Source organism: Hesperophylax consimilis, chromosome 3 (assembly GCF_061612785.1).
Source record: "Hesperophylax consimilis isolate HC1 chromosome 3, BYU_Hcon_1.0, whole genome shotgun sequence".
In the NCBI taxonomy this organism is placed as follows: Eukaryota; Metazoa; Arthropoda; class Insecta; order Trichoptera; family Limnephilidae; genus Hesperophylax; species Hesperophylax consimilis.
The window spans coordinates 13,280,291-13,296,672 of NC_142838.1; the positions used below are offsets into that span (position 1 = coordinate 13,280,291).

Consider the following 16,382-nt stretch of genomic DNA (forward strand, 5'->3'; position numbering starts at 1 on the left):
TTTTGTGTGATAACAAAATAAATTACAGTTTGAACGCAGGCAATTATTTTTTATCTTAATACTTAGTTGAAAAACAATTTAACTGGGATAGATAAAAACAACTGATACTTATGAACATAAATGAAGTAAGGGACTAATAAATGTAGTTTAAATTTTACACAACTGATAAAAAATTTACCATATATATAGGTTGTTTATCAGTTGTGTAAAATTTAAAACCCGTTTATTAGTAAGGCCCAATATATATTATATTATGAACATTTTAAAAATAGATCGATCAATCTTTTCCCTAGCAACAATCAGCAAATCATACATTTAATTTTTAAAAAGCAACCTGTAAAACATTCACATATTAAAATAAAAGTTTTAAGAACTTTGTAAATTACTTCAACTTATATTTGTCTAAATATAACTTGTTAAGATTGTAAATCGTAAAGACAGATCAGTTTACACTCTTGTTTTCAACAAGGTTAGTTTCAAATTGTTATAACTAGTGAAGTAAATAATAATATTACTATATTCAAAATGTATACAATCTTAAGTATAGTTTTAGCAAGTGTTGTTCTGTTTCTATATTGTGTAAATTATTACATTTTCAAATCTAAATCCGCGAGGCTCTTCAGTAAGGTGCCTGGTCCCAAGCGACTGCCAATAATTGGAAATTTAATGAATTTTTTATTGAACCCAGGTATTGTTTTCAACTGCATAAATATTTTAGATGACACAGCATACAAATATGTCAAGTACTATGAGAAAATTTAACTGTACAGTCAACTTTAAAGTTTAAGAGTAGTATAATATGTTCATGTTTTCTAGATAAAATAAGTAATGTAATTTTCACATGAACTTCAATTTACTAGTTAAACTTTGGAATGCAAGCTCCCGTGAACTACCTCTGAAGTATGCCGAGAGTAAAAATCCATCTGGTCAGATATCCAATTGGATTCACCGGCGCTCAACAGATATACATGTTTCGTATCCAATGGGTATTGTCGCTTGAGAGGTTAATCTATATAAAGTTTAACTTTTTTGCGCTGTGCCATTTATCATCCATAAATAAAACCAAAATATAATTTTTTTTTTATTCTTTCAGTTCCACTTTTCTACCAATCAAGATGGATGGGAAATACATTTAAAGGTATTTACGGTGTTCAGGTATGCAGGAAACGTATTGTGAATATATTTAGCCCATGGGATATAGAGGTAAGTACCTACATATTTATAATATAGATTATGCTGAAATAAATAGAATGTGTTTATAATTTTTATTTTTATTTACATTGACCCCACACAGGATGCCCTGAGGATAATAATTTCCATCAGGGCCTATGTCATCTTTGCGGATGTTGTGTGAAAGGTATTTTTAAGGAAAAGGAGTTCTGGGAAGGAAAGAGGTATGAGGAGTTGTTAGGAATCTAGGGACCAGTGTTTCCAGGAGTGACAGATGAATGAATATGTGCCTCCCACTCCCACTACAGCGCAAGGTGATGGGTCGAGGGACCAGTTGGAGAGGTCAAAAGGTCACTCCAAACAGATCTCCCGATGTGGTGCAGCTGGGGGGCAGTCGCATCCTGCACACACCTCACCCGATGAACCCGTGCACCCCTGCTAAGTCACCATTTGGTGTCACCTATGGCAGAGGTGTTGATTATCCAATAAATGTTTCTCGGGGCGGCGCTATCCAAACCCGCCTCCCAAATTGTAAAGTATAATGTGTGGCTTTTAAATAGGCAAAAAGTTGTGATCAATTTTACTTTAAAACCAGCTGTCACCTGTAAAACAATAACAGTATTTGAGAAACATGATAATCTTCATTGAATACGTTTTATCAAAGTTTAGGGTGACCACTAATAAAATGCATTAATTGATTATTTCTTTTTTAGATAATCCTGTCCAGTCAAAAGCATATAACTAAAAGCGAACTTTATAGTTTCCTTCACCCATGGCTCAATGAAGGACTTTTAACAAGTGGTGGTCAGTATTTATAGTGGATTAATTAATTCTTGATGGCTGATGCATGAATGAATTTAATGTTTTATGATGACTAGCAAATTCATGTACCTGTAATTACCGGTAGTATCTCTAACTAACTAACTAACCATCACGGTGTTTTACCGCAGGGGTAGGCTGAGAGGACGGACCGCCAAACAACTCGGTCTTGGCATACACATACATTATCTAATAATCCTCTACTATTATTCTGACTGCTAACATGGCCCGACTCAAGTATCTGATTCACTTAATTGTGCCATGCTTCGGGTGTCCTCGACTTCTTCTATCTTTCACATTTGCGTCATATATTCTCCTTACGCACATTTCTTCGTTCATACGCTCTACATGACTAAACTATCTGAGCGTCCCTCTCTTTATCTTACTCATTATGCTTACATTAGCCTTGTATTCTTTGCGGATCTCCACATTCCTCACACGATCATACATGGCATTCAGTCTAGTTTAATCCTTCCTCTGCCAGTTCCATGCATCGCTCTACCTCTACACATATAATAATTTTCTCCGGCATATATAATGTGAGTTTTATATTGCAACTAATTGTCCAAATGTTTTAAATCACATAAATTAATAATATTATTTTAAAATTTGATTTGATTTCAGGAGAAAAATGGCAAAAAAGAAGAAAAATCCTAACCCCAGCTTTTCATTTCAATATTTTACGTCAATTCTGTAACATCTTCAGTGAACAAAGTATAAACATTGTACAGTCTTTGAAACAGGAGATTGGAAAACCTGAAACAGACATTATGTCATTTGTTACAAAATTCACAATAAACTCCATCTGTGGTAAGAACTAAGAACTATAATTTTTTACATTCGACCAATAGTAATTTATTATTATGCAGATTATTTATTTGATGTTTTTTTTCAGAGACAGCGATGGGGATTCAATTGGAATCAAGTGAGAACTCACATTTTCAAAAATACAAAGATGCTATATACAAAATGGGGGAATTCCTCATATACCGACTTGTAAGAATATGGCTTCACATTCCCATAATATTCAAAATGAGTCCTGCTGGTAAGGAATATTACAGGACACTTCCAGTTTTACACAAATTTACGTTAGACGTCATAAGGAAGAGGCGAGCCGCCATGTTGACAGAAGATCATTCAGCCACTGTGGAGAAGATAGAGGATGATGATTACATGAACAGCAGCAAGAGAAGGCTGGCCATGTTGGATTTATTGCTGTCTGCTGAATCCCAAGGGAAGATTGATGAACAGGGAATCAGAGAAGAAGTCGATACTTTCATGTTTGAGGTGAGTTCGTATGGAATTTTCCTAAACTTTCGAAATACCTAATACTTCCGAAGTGTGCCGAGGGTAAAAATCCCACAAACAAAATGTCAGATATCCATATTGATTTTTCGGAGTTCGATGCACAAGCAATTAAAAATAGAGTGTCATAGGTTAAATTAAAAAATATTATTTACTCATTGAAGACAATATTATGATTCGAGGTTTTACTCATCAAGTTAATCAAAAAAAAAATATATATATATTATAATACGTAATAATGTAAATTACCTGAATACTGTAATTTCCTTTATATAAAATTTCTATATTGAATTGAGAATCCAATTTACCTAACCATTTCAAAAAATCATATTACCTATGACTACAGAAAATACCTTATTCAATTTATACTACACTCCAAAGTGTCAATAAAGTTATATAATCTATATCAAAATTTCATATGACAAACAGTAAAAATGTACATCATTAATTCTAGGGCCACGACACTACGACAATGGCTATAACTTTCTGTTTGATGTTATTAGCCAATCACCCAACTGAGCAGGTAACATTTATTGACACTTCAAAATAATATTCATTACCTGCATAAATAATTACAGTAATTTTTAAAGTGCATTTATTTATTACGAAATTAATTATTGTAAAATGTTATTTTAGGAAAAAATTGTGGCCGAATTGGATGAAATATTTGAAGATTCAAAGCAAGCAGCGACCATGGAAGATCTGAACAAGATGCGCTATTTGGAGATGTGTTTGAAAGAAGCTCTCCGATTATATCCAAGTGTCCCATTCATTTCACGGTTTCTTAATGAAGAAGTTCAAATGAGTAGGTATCCTCTTACTAAAATTAAAATGATATTTGATACTTTTTACAAGTAGCTACCCCTTCTGTTTTATATAATATGTGGATCGAAAATGAGTGACTCCTGTGAGGAAGAAATGGAAATCAAAAATCAGCTTGGTGCTGAATTCCATATGATATGGTATGAGTAGCTATTTGTTTCATATTTATTATGCAGTGTGACATGCATTCACTTAAAACTTTAGTATGTTCTTGGGTACTACGTTATATATGTTATTATAACATAGTAACTATGTACATTGTCTTCTGTTCTATGTATGTATTCAATTTTGTTGATTAACTTCTTGATCACCGATCCAAAATTTATGCCGTGCGCCAGCTGATTCTATTTTCATGATAACTTCGTGGTTGCTTTTTAGCTAGTTATATTCAGAATAATGTATTTTTAATAGTATCCTTACGCTGCTGAACAAGACGTTAATAACTAGTTTTAAAGACCGTTTAAATTTATTAAGAAAACATATTTACATAATTTTTTCAGCAAATTACCTAATTCCTTCCGGTACCACGTGCCATGTTCACATTTTTGATTTGCATCGAGATTCGTCTATTTATCCTGCTCCAGATGATTTTATTCCTGAAAGGTTTAATCAAGAAAATTCTGCCAAGAGGCACCCTTTCGCCTACATACCTTTCAGTGCCGGGCCAAGAAACTGTATTGGTTCGTATCATTGAGTTATTTTAATATGTAATTCATTCATTTTTTACTTTAGAATTAATAAAAATTAAATTAATCATAAAGAATTTTGAATTTAAAAGAGAAAAATCTTATTTTTTAAATATGTAACATTAACACAATGTGTAACTTTGTTTATTTATTTTTTATTTTCAGGACAAAGATTTGCACTCTACGAATTGAAGTCAGTCATATCAACCATTTTGAGGAACTTCAGATTGGAGCCAGTAACCAAACCACATCAAATAGTATTCTCTGCTGATTTGGTACTAAGATGTAGAGATCCCATCAAAGTGAAAATTCTTCCACGGAATTCTTAAATATGCGTACTTAAATATGCGTACTTAAATATGCGTACATAATTTCTTCTACTCGGTATTTTTATGAATTAAATCCACTTTCTCTATGATACTTTGATTTATCAGTGACTTAAAATTATTCATTAACTAAACAATTGTAGAAGGGGCTAATTTAATTATTTAAAAAAAAAAACCATTTTTCAAGTTATGCTTTAAAATATTAAGATGAATTGTTTGTTTGTGCCTGTACATACGGTATATGAATATGAATAAATAATTTAGACCGTTTACAAATTCACTCATTTCAAGAAAGACATACAAGTACAATATTGTATTTGTATGCCTTTCATGAGATTTTTTACAAAATTTAATGCTGCATTTCATAATTTAAAGGTAACAATAGCACTTTATAGCTTGTTAAGGAACAGTCTGCTCACGTCAAGCGGCTAAAACGTACTGGCCTAGTAAGCCACGTCCAATTGTGCCCGGTTGAGTTTGTTTGACGTGATGTGCCCACTTGCCTTAGTGCCATCTCTTCTCCCTTCCTTTCTTCATGGTTAGCAGTTTACACTTCGAGAATGATATTATGCAAAATTTGGAATGGTCTTTTCGTTATACAAGACATTTTTTGGTTTTTCTTATTTAATACGGCCGATACGCAGCGTCAAGCAAAACAAGTCAAGGTGGCAAACAAAATTTTGCAGTTAGCCAGAATAATTCACCAATACTAATATCTTCAATGCTGGCTAACAGCTACATATCTATTGTTTTTAGCACTATTGGACGTAATAAAATAAAAAGATATTTCAGTTTACTCTCAATTGTTATCTTTATTTTGGAATGGTCTTTTGGTTATGCACCTTCCAAATAGAAGTCTTATTGGATATATCCGATACATAGTGCAAAGCATCAAGCAAATATATAATGGGAAGCAAAAAATAACCAAGCTCTTTTAGCATAGTCATTGTAATAATATTTTCCAACGCCTAATGTTTTCAACGGGCTCAACGATCTCCAACATTTTCAACTTTCAACATTATAACAGGATTATTATTACAAGTTTAGTTTAGTTGTCCTGGCTTGCGTGCGTATATTCGATCTGGTTTTTAGTTTATTAATAATATTTTTGTTTTACTTCTAAAGTGCGATTATGAACATATATGGTAACAAGTTTTAATGGTTAGTGTATATTAAAGTAAAGCAATATATTTTTTCAGTAAACAATACAACCAAAATATTAGGTTTGCTGTATAAATCTTTTATTTTACTGATTTTCATTATTGGTGCATATAATTATTTTTGTTAAAAAACACCTTATCTTATTTCAATACTTGATATTATTAAAAAAATCTTAAGTGTCGAAATACTCAGATCTGTTTTTCTTTACAATGCTTTATGATTGTAATAGTAATGTGTTTGGATAGTACCTACCAGGTATATTTATAAAATGGGGAGCTTCACAGAGTACCTACGGACCTCTATAACACAAAAGTAGTCCTAATGAAAACACTAAATATCTGACATATATTATAAGAATAAAATATATAAAGTAAATAAATCACTAGAAATAAAATATATTGACATTATTTCCAATGGCAATTATTAACATTTTCTAACAGTTGAAAATCTCCAATGATATAAGCATTGGCGGTGGATGGAATAAAGAACTGCAGTGAAAAATATACATATCACAAACACTGATTCTGAATATACATATAAGTTTTATCATATATATGTAGAATTTATAAATCGTCATTTAAAAACGAATAAAACACCATTTTGTTAAAACACACTGTTAGGATGGTATGACTTTTTTTTTTTTTTTTTTTACAGTGAATGCCTCACAAGAGTCCCAACTGCTCCCGTCTGGAGCCAGTGAGACTATGGCATCCCCAATTGGGGGATGTTGTGAGGCTGAAGGTAAGCGGGGAAGGGAAAGAGGAAGGTGGGGAAGTACCTGGCTATTCAGATCTAGTCACTAAACACGGCTAAAGCCATTTGGAGCAACGTTTCAATTCTGAATGGTGGTCTTACACCAGGGCGATACTGGTAGTATCTTCCACTCTGGAACGTGCCGCAAATATACTATATACATTATTTTTTAATTAATTAATTGTGAAATAACACAAATTAATCATATAAAATTTATTTGCGCACGCCGGGTTCGAACCCGCGACCTTCGGAATGGCAGTCCAATGCGTTACCACTGGACTATGCCACTATGACTGAGCCTGCAGTTTTATCACAACCAGTCTACATGAGTAATGTATTTATGATTTAAAAAATCCACATCAGGGTTGCCACTTTGTGGAGAATTCCCCAAATTGGGGGGAATTTATAAGATTTTCATAATTGGGTTTTTTGCAGGGAAAAACTTTTTGGGGGGAAAATGCAGGGATTCTTAGCATTTCTTAATTTTCCAACCATATTGAAACATAATGTTTTCAATAATTATGAAAACACACTATATTTCGTTTTCGTTTGCCTCAAATTTTCAAACAGTCTATATTGAAGCTTGAATGAAGGAGAAAATCAGAAAATGACTAGATAATAAAAAACCATTCTTAGTTCAATAGAATTTTTTTTCATTTTGGAGGTGAAGGAACTTGTCGGAAATTCGAAAAATTTTCATCTCTTGTGGGTATTTTAGAACATATGAATTGGCAACTCTGGTCCATATTCACATTTGAACTGATGAAAATATTTTAATGCATGTTTAAACATCGGTAAATTGTTTAACAGGTGCTGTCATAAATGCATTTTTAATCTACATTTTTACTCCATTTCTGATCAGGAGTTGTTATAATAATAATAAGTCTTTCGGGTACATGCTGATACGCCCTCTATGGAGGTACTGTCCAACATAATTATCTCTGCAGTCGGTAGGTATTGATGGCAGTAATTTTTTTTAAATATATAGATTTATCAGATTTATCTATGCTGGATCCTCTTTTGGCTGCCTGCATAGATAAATCTGTACATCTGTAAACAACATTTTTAATAACACCGATTTTTATTTATTCTTAGATAAAATAATTTTTCTCATTTGACAGATTTTTAAAAATCTATTAGGGCAAGTATATTTTAAATGGTGTTTTGTTATTGATTAATCTGTAATTAAATACATAGAAATGAGTTGATTACTGAATGGCCTCATTAAAATCATTGTTTTTTACCTAAGAATGGTAATAATAATAAGTGATAACCCGTCTTCTAGAAATAAACAAAGTTGTTATGCAGTTATTGCAATAATAACATGCAATTAGTACACACTAGGTTTCCCAACCTTTTAATCCAGCTTCTTCTAGGCCAAAATTGGTAAACTAAAATTTTATAAAAGGGAAAGTAACGATAATTGGCTAGAGCGTGTTACGTAGGACATTCATATCTGATTTCAGAAACCGTCAAGATTAACACACTTCGGCCGGTAAAATGTAGTTCTACCCGTTCAATAGATTGATGCTGATATTGATTGATGGCGTTAGCTGGGAAGGGTAGTTCTACCTTTTGTGCCGGCATCATTTCAATAGCAGAAAATATCAAATATTCTACATTTTTATGTGAATATTATATACCAATGTCTTTGTAAAAGTCCCAACACTATGTACATAATCGAATCGTAATGCAAGACCTCTTTTTATATTTATCTTTGTGTCTTTCTTTTTAAAAGAAAGACAATCATTCTTAGTTTACGAATAACCTGACAATATTTGAAAATCTCCTCCTACCACCACAGTAAATGGAAAATGTTGCTTGTGTTGTGATGGAGAACTTAGCCAGCCGAGAAATTGAAAACACCACGCCTGGGTGGAACACAAACTCGATGCCAACTCAGCCACTGATCGATCCTTATTACGCTGTACTGAGGAGTGTTAAATTTATGGTCAGTTGAATCGACAACAAAAAATCAGGTCCTTGAATAAAGAATGAGTTAATTAAAAATGTTTTTTAGCCACCAAAATAAGGCCATTTTTTCTTGTTAGTTGGTTAAACGAAAATTAACCTGGTCGAACACTAAGAAATTGAAAAAAAAAATAATGTCATAGAATAATTATATTGATAATACATTCGGCAATGAAGGTTTTCTATGCTGCATACAATAATTGTTTCAAAAATTATTTAAAAAAATATTTTCATTTAAAGGAAATATAAACAAAAGTTACTAATTAAAACCTTTAGTATCTCTGGCTATCAACAAACGAATCAGTGCAATTCGCTACATATAGTATTCATGCCGCCTAGAGAATTTGAGTTACTCAAAGTTAGTAAGTGTAGTGGGAAGTCAATACTAAATAATAATAAATCTTTCCAAAATGTGGACATGGATTTTAGCAGCTATTGTTCTTGTTTTATGTTGTTTGGACTATAATTTTTTTGGTACAAAAGCTGGAAGGATATTTGGTAAAGTTCCCAGTATAAGGCGATGGCCGGTACTTGGACATACAACATATTTTTTGACGGACTCTGGTAAAGTTTTTAGCTCCTATATTTATATTGTTACATATAAGTCAAAACGTCTATTGCCTATTCGGGAAGCTGGCTAAGGGGCGCTGACGCCGAGTTTCGCTTGCGGCTGGTCCAATTGCTGCACTCATTTTCAGCAGGACTGCCAGACGACTGCAACTTAGCTGCTTTGGTCAAGTCATAATCTCATCTTAATATTCAAGTTGTAACTTTTTTCTCTTTATCTTAATAAAATTTTAGCAGCAACGCTAATTGGGGGAGATGACATGTAATCGAGTTATATAACTAACAACATGTACGCACTCGCTTACTGCCTACTAACACTGTATGCCTGGACATTGGGGTCTAGAGTCATTTTTACAAAAAGTAGCTTCCATTATAAATAAAAAATAGAGTCTTGTCTTGTACGGTGAAGGACGAAACCATCTATTTCCTTAGAATTTATATTATTTAAGTTTGTGATTAACTTTCTTATTCTCTTAATTAAACTGTGTTATTAAATTTATCATCTAGGATTATAACTATTTGTTAATTTTTACATCAATTAATGAAATTCACATCTTATTAAACCATAATGACGCCACTCCCCAACTCAAACACGAGAAATAATTTCTCAATTGAGTTGGGCAGTTTTTCGCAATCAGCCTCGAAATATCTACATTTGTAAATTATTGTAATGTGTTTGTATATTTAATAAAAAAAATATTATCTAGTAATACTTGTCTATCATCTATGTCAAGCATTTGGCAAAGTGGAGTAGGCATCATTATGGGGGTCAGAGAGTTATCAAAGTTATGACCCACCCAAAAACTATATGTACTGTTTAGTTCACTTTACAAACACCAAGAACAAAAACATTTAATTATTAACTAATAATTTTCAATATTTTTAGTTTCAGTTTTTAACACATTCAGAAATTTGGCAAAAAGATTTAAATCGAGATACAGAATTCAATTAGGTAATAAACCCCTTATAAACATTTATAATCCAGATGACATTAGGGTAAGAATACGCACACACTTATTAAACTTATTATTTTGTAAGTGAACTAGCTAAGACAGCTTTTGTAGGTACCATTTTTCTTTCCAGATAATATTATCTAATGGAATACATAATACGAAAAGTCATCTTTATGATTTAACTATGCCTTGGCTTAATGAAGGTCTTTTAACAAGTAGAGGTTGGTATTAAATATAGATAAAATATTATAAGACATAAACATTACAATAATGATTAAATATGGATAGATTGTTGAGTTTATGTTGTTACTGTATCTGTTACGAATTTTAGTAAAAAATTTGCCTTAAGAGGAAGCTACAAGCCAAAAATGTGTAAATTCTTGGTATACCTTATATCGTAGGTAATAGGCATTAAAATCGCTTGACAAACGGAGTCTAGAAACGTTCGATTTCAAGCAAAAAATCGGTATTTATTTATTTTATAAATAATTTTATAAGAAAGCAAAAAAGTTAATCAAATGAAACTGTCACAGATAATTTTAGCTATAATAGTATTTTTAAAAGTTGTTTCCTTTATGCGTTCATACATTTCTATTGAAAAAATATTTTTTTTGGTAGTTTGCATTTATATTTTTTTAGAGTAATTTATATATTTATTTGTGTTCTACTCAAGCGAAGCGATAGAAAAACCTTCAATTTATCTAAAGCATATTTTTTTTGTATTCTTAATGTACACCAATTCATTAGATTAATCAAAATAGTGATTTGGCATTAAGCTTCCCCTTAGTATGTATATACTTGTATGGGTATAAAAGTAAGCAGTTATTGAGGCTTCAATTTTTTTTAAAGCATATAGCTGTAGTGAATGAAAGTTATTAAAAAGAGAATGTATGCTAAAATCTAATTTGATTTAAAGAAAATCATACCGCAGTGTTTAAGTAAAGTGACAAAAAACCCTCATAATAATCTCGAAAAAATATTCTTGTAAAATTTTACAAGCAGTAAAAGAAATAGTAGTTATAATTAAACTTTTTAAGTGAATAACGCACAAGAGTCCCAACTGCTCCCAACCGTCTGGGCCAGTGGGACTATGGTATCTCCAATTGAGGTATGTTGTGAGGCTGAAGGTAAGGAGATGGGTAGGAGAAAGGAGGGGAAGTACTTGGGGTTTGTATATGGGGCATATTATATTTGGTCACCAAACATGGCTAAAGCCATTTCAAGCAACGTTTCAAATTTGTCAAATGACACAATGCAATCAAATAAAATTTTCTTGCGCACTCCTGGATTTGAACCCACAACCTTCGGATTACTAGTCAAGAGCCTCACCCCTCGACCACGAATGTCAATTAGGAGATCTTAACATTGCTTTTCAAATGAGTTTGCATAACAAATGTGCATTTATATGAACTCTTGGTCCTCCATGGTCAAATTGAAGCAAATGAAAAAGTTACATACCTTTTTTATTTGTTCCTCATCAGCCCCGACAATTCGTGGCACGAGTGTAAAATATGGTGTTTTGTTTGAGACGTATTAATATAGGTTACAGAAGTATTAAAACTTTTTTCTTAGGTGACAAATGGCAGAAAAGGCGTAAAATTTTGACTCCCGCATTTCACATTGACATTCTACGCCAATTCTGTAACACCTTCAGTGTTCAAAGCGAAAAAATGGTACAATCTTTGAAAAAAGAAATCGGAAAACCAGAGATCGACATCAATGCTTATGTGACTGAATTTACTTTGAACTCTATCTGTGGTGAGTTCCAATTTACAAAATAATATTGTGTTTTTGTGCACTGTAATTGAATAATGCTAGCTAAAAAAAAAATCTATATTATTTATAGAGACTGCTATGGGAATACAGATGGGGAATTCTGCATTTCGCAAGTATCTTAGTGCCATACACGAAATAGGAAAACATTTCTTCTACAGGAGTGTAAGAATTTGGCTTTATCCTTATACACTGTTCAAATTGACTGCAGTTGGTAGAAGACATGATCATTTAATTAAAGTTTTACACGCATTTACGTTGGACGTTATAAGACAGAGGCGTAAAACCATGTCTACCGAAGGTGCCACCACCGATGATGGGGAAATAGGTGAATCTGTCAAGAGCGGCAAGAGAAGGCTGGCCATGTTGGATTTATTGCTGTCTGCTGAATCCGAAGGGAAGATTGATGAACAGGGAATCAGAGAAGAAGTTGATACGTTCATGTTTGAGGTGAGATGCTTAGAATTAATTTGTGCATTTAAGCCTAAATTAGGAAAGAATTTAATCCCTCAGACCTCTGGAATATTCTGTCAGAATTTAGACCATGTTTCTCACCATGACAGTAAAGGAGAGATGCAAGGATTTCTGTTCCTAAATATGATAGCTGTTCCTAAAAGCGAGCAAATTAGCCTGACGCGTTCAATGAATTCAATTGTTTTTTTCATTCCAGGGTCACGATACGACTGCAATGGCTCTAATTTACAATCTTATGCTGATAGCTAATCACAGTGACGTTCAGGTAACATAATATTATACTTTAATAAGTATGTCGGTGCCCAGGGCCGGTCCTGAGCCAAACAGTGCTTGGCGCGACTAAAATTTCAACAGGTAGGTGATCACTGTAATCAATAATATTTGGACGGTTTGTATGTCTGTATAGTGCCGTTTTTATGAAAAATAATCTCAAGGGTGATGAGTTAGGACTATTATGTGTGTGAGGTATTATCAGGGCCTTGGCAATTCCGGAACGGACTGTTCTTATTACGCCCGCATAGGACCGGCTCTGTCGGTACCAGCACACAGGGGATAGCATCAAAATAATTTATAATTATGTTTCCGATATTTTTGTTTCAGGAACGTATCGTAGATGAATTGCGTGAAATCTTTAAGGATTCAAAGCGTGCGGCTACCATGGAAGATATGAATTCAATGCGTTATTTAGAAATGTGTATAAAGGAAAGTCTTCGCCTATACCCAAGTGTACCATTTATATCAAGGCTTCTAACTGAGGATGTACAGTTGGGTATGTATTGTTGTATTATTAAATTCTCTATATATAACCTGTTGAAAGCCATAGCAGAAAACATTAAAATTATTTTTTAAGCCATCAGTGAGGCCCCATGCATAAAATAAAAGGTGGAATCTAAGTTTTTATCAGCATAAATTATCCTAATTTCGTTCTTCACACATTTTTCAAAGCATAAAGGTCAAAATCGCATCACAAATAATTCTAACGAGGATAATATTAGAATGCTAGCGTGTTCCTGGAGACCCGGGATAATCGGTTTGGTTCGTTTACTTCCTCAAAATAAAGAACTCCAGTGAAAAATATTATGGCAAATATATATTCATATAGATCAATTAAGGCTGATTCTGAATAAGTTTTATTAATTATATGTATGTAGAGTTTATAACTCATCATTTAAACACTAATAAAACACCATGTTATTAAAACAAACCGTTTGGTTGTTATGAATAAATATGCTGATTCATCACAACCAGTCTGTGAGAGTAATATAATATCTATAGTCTGCAATAATCACATCAGGGTTGCCAATTCGTGGAGAATTCCCCAAATCGCAGGGAATAACTAAGAATTTTCAAGAATTGGATTTTTCCCGTGGAGAACCTTTTGTGGGGAAAATGGGCTTTTGTTGATTTTCCAACTAGGTATATTGAAAAATAATATTAATAAATTAAAATGTAAAAAATTCTTATTATTAGTATTAAAAATGATTATAGTTAGTTTTATAAATTATACTGGTATTTATGTTAGAAGGTAATGTAAAATTGATAAAAAAAATGGACTGGAGTTCCTAATAGTGTGGCAGCAAACCTGTTAAAATTAATTAACACTTCCAAGAATTATCCGTGTGACAAAATGACAGTGAACTTCTTTTAATTAATTTATTTTAATTTTTGGTTTTGTTTTTTTGTTTAATACCTTTATTTTTCCCAATTTTTACATTAATTACATACAATATTTTAAAAATCAATAAGAATAATGGGAACCCACTAAGGCGTAGCCTGTGCGTGGGTAATATAGTTAAATACATTATATTATTGTACCTAGAAAGAAACAAACTGTGGGCATATAAAACAAAAACATGATTACATTTTGTCTAAGGGGTTTGTATAAAAAGTGTTTACAATAGTGTATAGTGAAGTTATAAGTGTTTAGTGTAATATATGGTGAATAGTTTATGGGAAACATAAATTGATACAAATTAAATAAAAAAGTTTCAACTGCTGTATCGAAAAGCCATAATTTTAACTCTTTTAAATATTGATGAGTTTATTTATTTATTTTTTCATGTTCTCCATAAAACGGTTATACACCAATATATCATGGAGAAGATTACAAATTAAAAGGTTTACACATGAAGTTTTACTATTTTGTGACATGTGTTATAAGATAGTTACTGAATTGTCTGTAGGTGACATTGAAAATGTCGATGGCTAATGCAGAATCGTTAAGCAGTTGAGTCGCTCTGTTTATTGGCGAGTTCTGATAGGCAGAAGTCCTCGCTTTCGGAGCATATAAGAGTGCATGGGATCTCCCTCGAGTATAATTGTTAGGGACATAAAAGTTAACCTCTTGCAACATAGGCGGATTGTGTATTGTACCAGAGATTAACTTAAAAAAGTGTTTGCCTAAAAATATTTTTCTGCGGGCTTCTAATGTATTGAAATCGAGCATTCCTGTTAAGAACAAGGATGGATACAGGAATGGATAGTATGTATATTCCCTCATATACAGGCATAAATATACCACTCTAACGGGTAACGCATAAATTAGTAATCACTCATTAGTAATCACTTGAATATTTTTCGGTAAAAGATTGAAAGTACGAGGTCCGATGAAACTGAAGTGTTTTTGCATTTGTTTTGTGTTCGTTTGGGGAGTATAAAATACATTATTATTTCTAATGTTGATTCTGTTTTCATTTATTTCGAATTTATTTTTGTTTTTAACACCTCATAATGGTGTTCCCCCGTCCCCCTGTCATAACGCCTCATAATGATGTTAAGACAGGGGAACTATATCGCCATCCAGTTAGACAGACAAGGATTAGGAAGGGATTGATTAATGCAGGTCTTGAAGAGGTCCGGATTATACGAAGAAGAAAAAACAAATGCTGAAAGCTCATTCCACATGTGTCGCATTTCCGTGATTTTTGATATGTGTTATTTCCCAGGAGACTACCTGATACCAGCGGGAACTGGGTGCAATATACACATTTACGATCTGCACCATGATGAAAGTGTTTATCCATCACCAGATGAATTCATCCCGGAAAGGTTCTCTTTAGAAAATTGCGCGAAAAGACACCCCTTCGCTTATATTGCCTTCAGTGCAGGACCAAGAAACTGCATAGGTTGGTATTAATCCATCAAATTTCCTTATTAATAGATAGTCATTTCAAAATAGTAGGATTTGAGCAGCAGCTTGCTGTCATCATTTTATTTATTCATTCATGTTTAACATTTAGGACAGAAGTTTGCACTCTACGAAGCGAAGTCAGTAATTTCTGCCATACTGAGGAATTACCGACTGGAGCCAGTGACGAAACCAGAAGAGTTGGTGTTTTACCTGGACCTAGTGCTGAGATCCCAGTGTAACATTAAAGTCAAGATTCTGCCGAGACGACTCTCCGATGCAAATTAATAATATAAGCTATCCTAATATCTCTATCAATATCAAGTTTGAATATCTCTGCCGTCTCTTCTCGGTGTCCTCTACAAAATCCCTAACTATTTGACCTATCTAAATCAATATTTTCGTAGTTACTCTTTACGCACAAACGCAGGCATAAACTTCCCACCTTATTCTGATATAATTGTGTATTCCGTTT

At 32.8% G+C, this 16,382-nt stretch overlaps 1 protein-coding gene across 1 annotated transcript; it reads left to right on the forward strand.

Annotated features, from left to right (window-relative positions):
* The first annotated feature begins 418 nt into the window (after positions 1-418).
* Positions 419-16,370, forward strand: LOC149424985 (uncharacterized). Its single transcript, XM_089646957.1, has 18 exons — positions 419-688; positions 1,094-1,203; positions 1,884-1,974; positions 2,614-2,799; positions 2,885-3,276; positions 3,749-3,817; positions 3,931-4,099; positions 4,617-4,796; positions 4,968-5,120; positions 9,416-9,577; positions 10,467-10,576; positions 10,664-10,754; positions 12,106-12,291; positions 12,380-12,756; positions 12,977-13,045; positions 13,381-13,549; positions 15,726-15,905; positions 16,020-16,370. Exons 1-18 carry the CDS (start codon positions 526-528, stop codon positions 16,193-16,195), a joined length of 3,033 nt encoding a protein of 1,010 aa, XP_089503083.1. The 5' UTR covers positions 419-525; the 3' UTR covers positions 16,196-16,370.
* Positions 16,371-16,382: the final 12 nt, after the last annotated feature.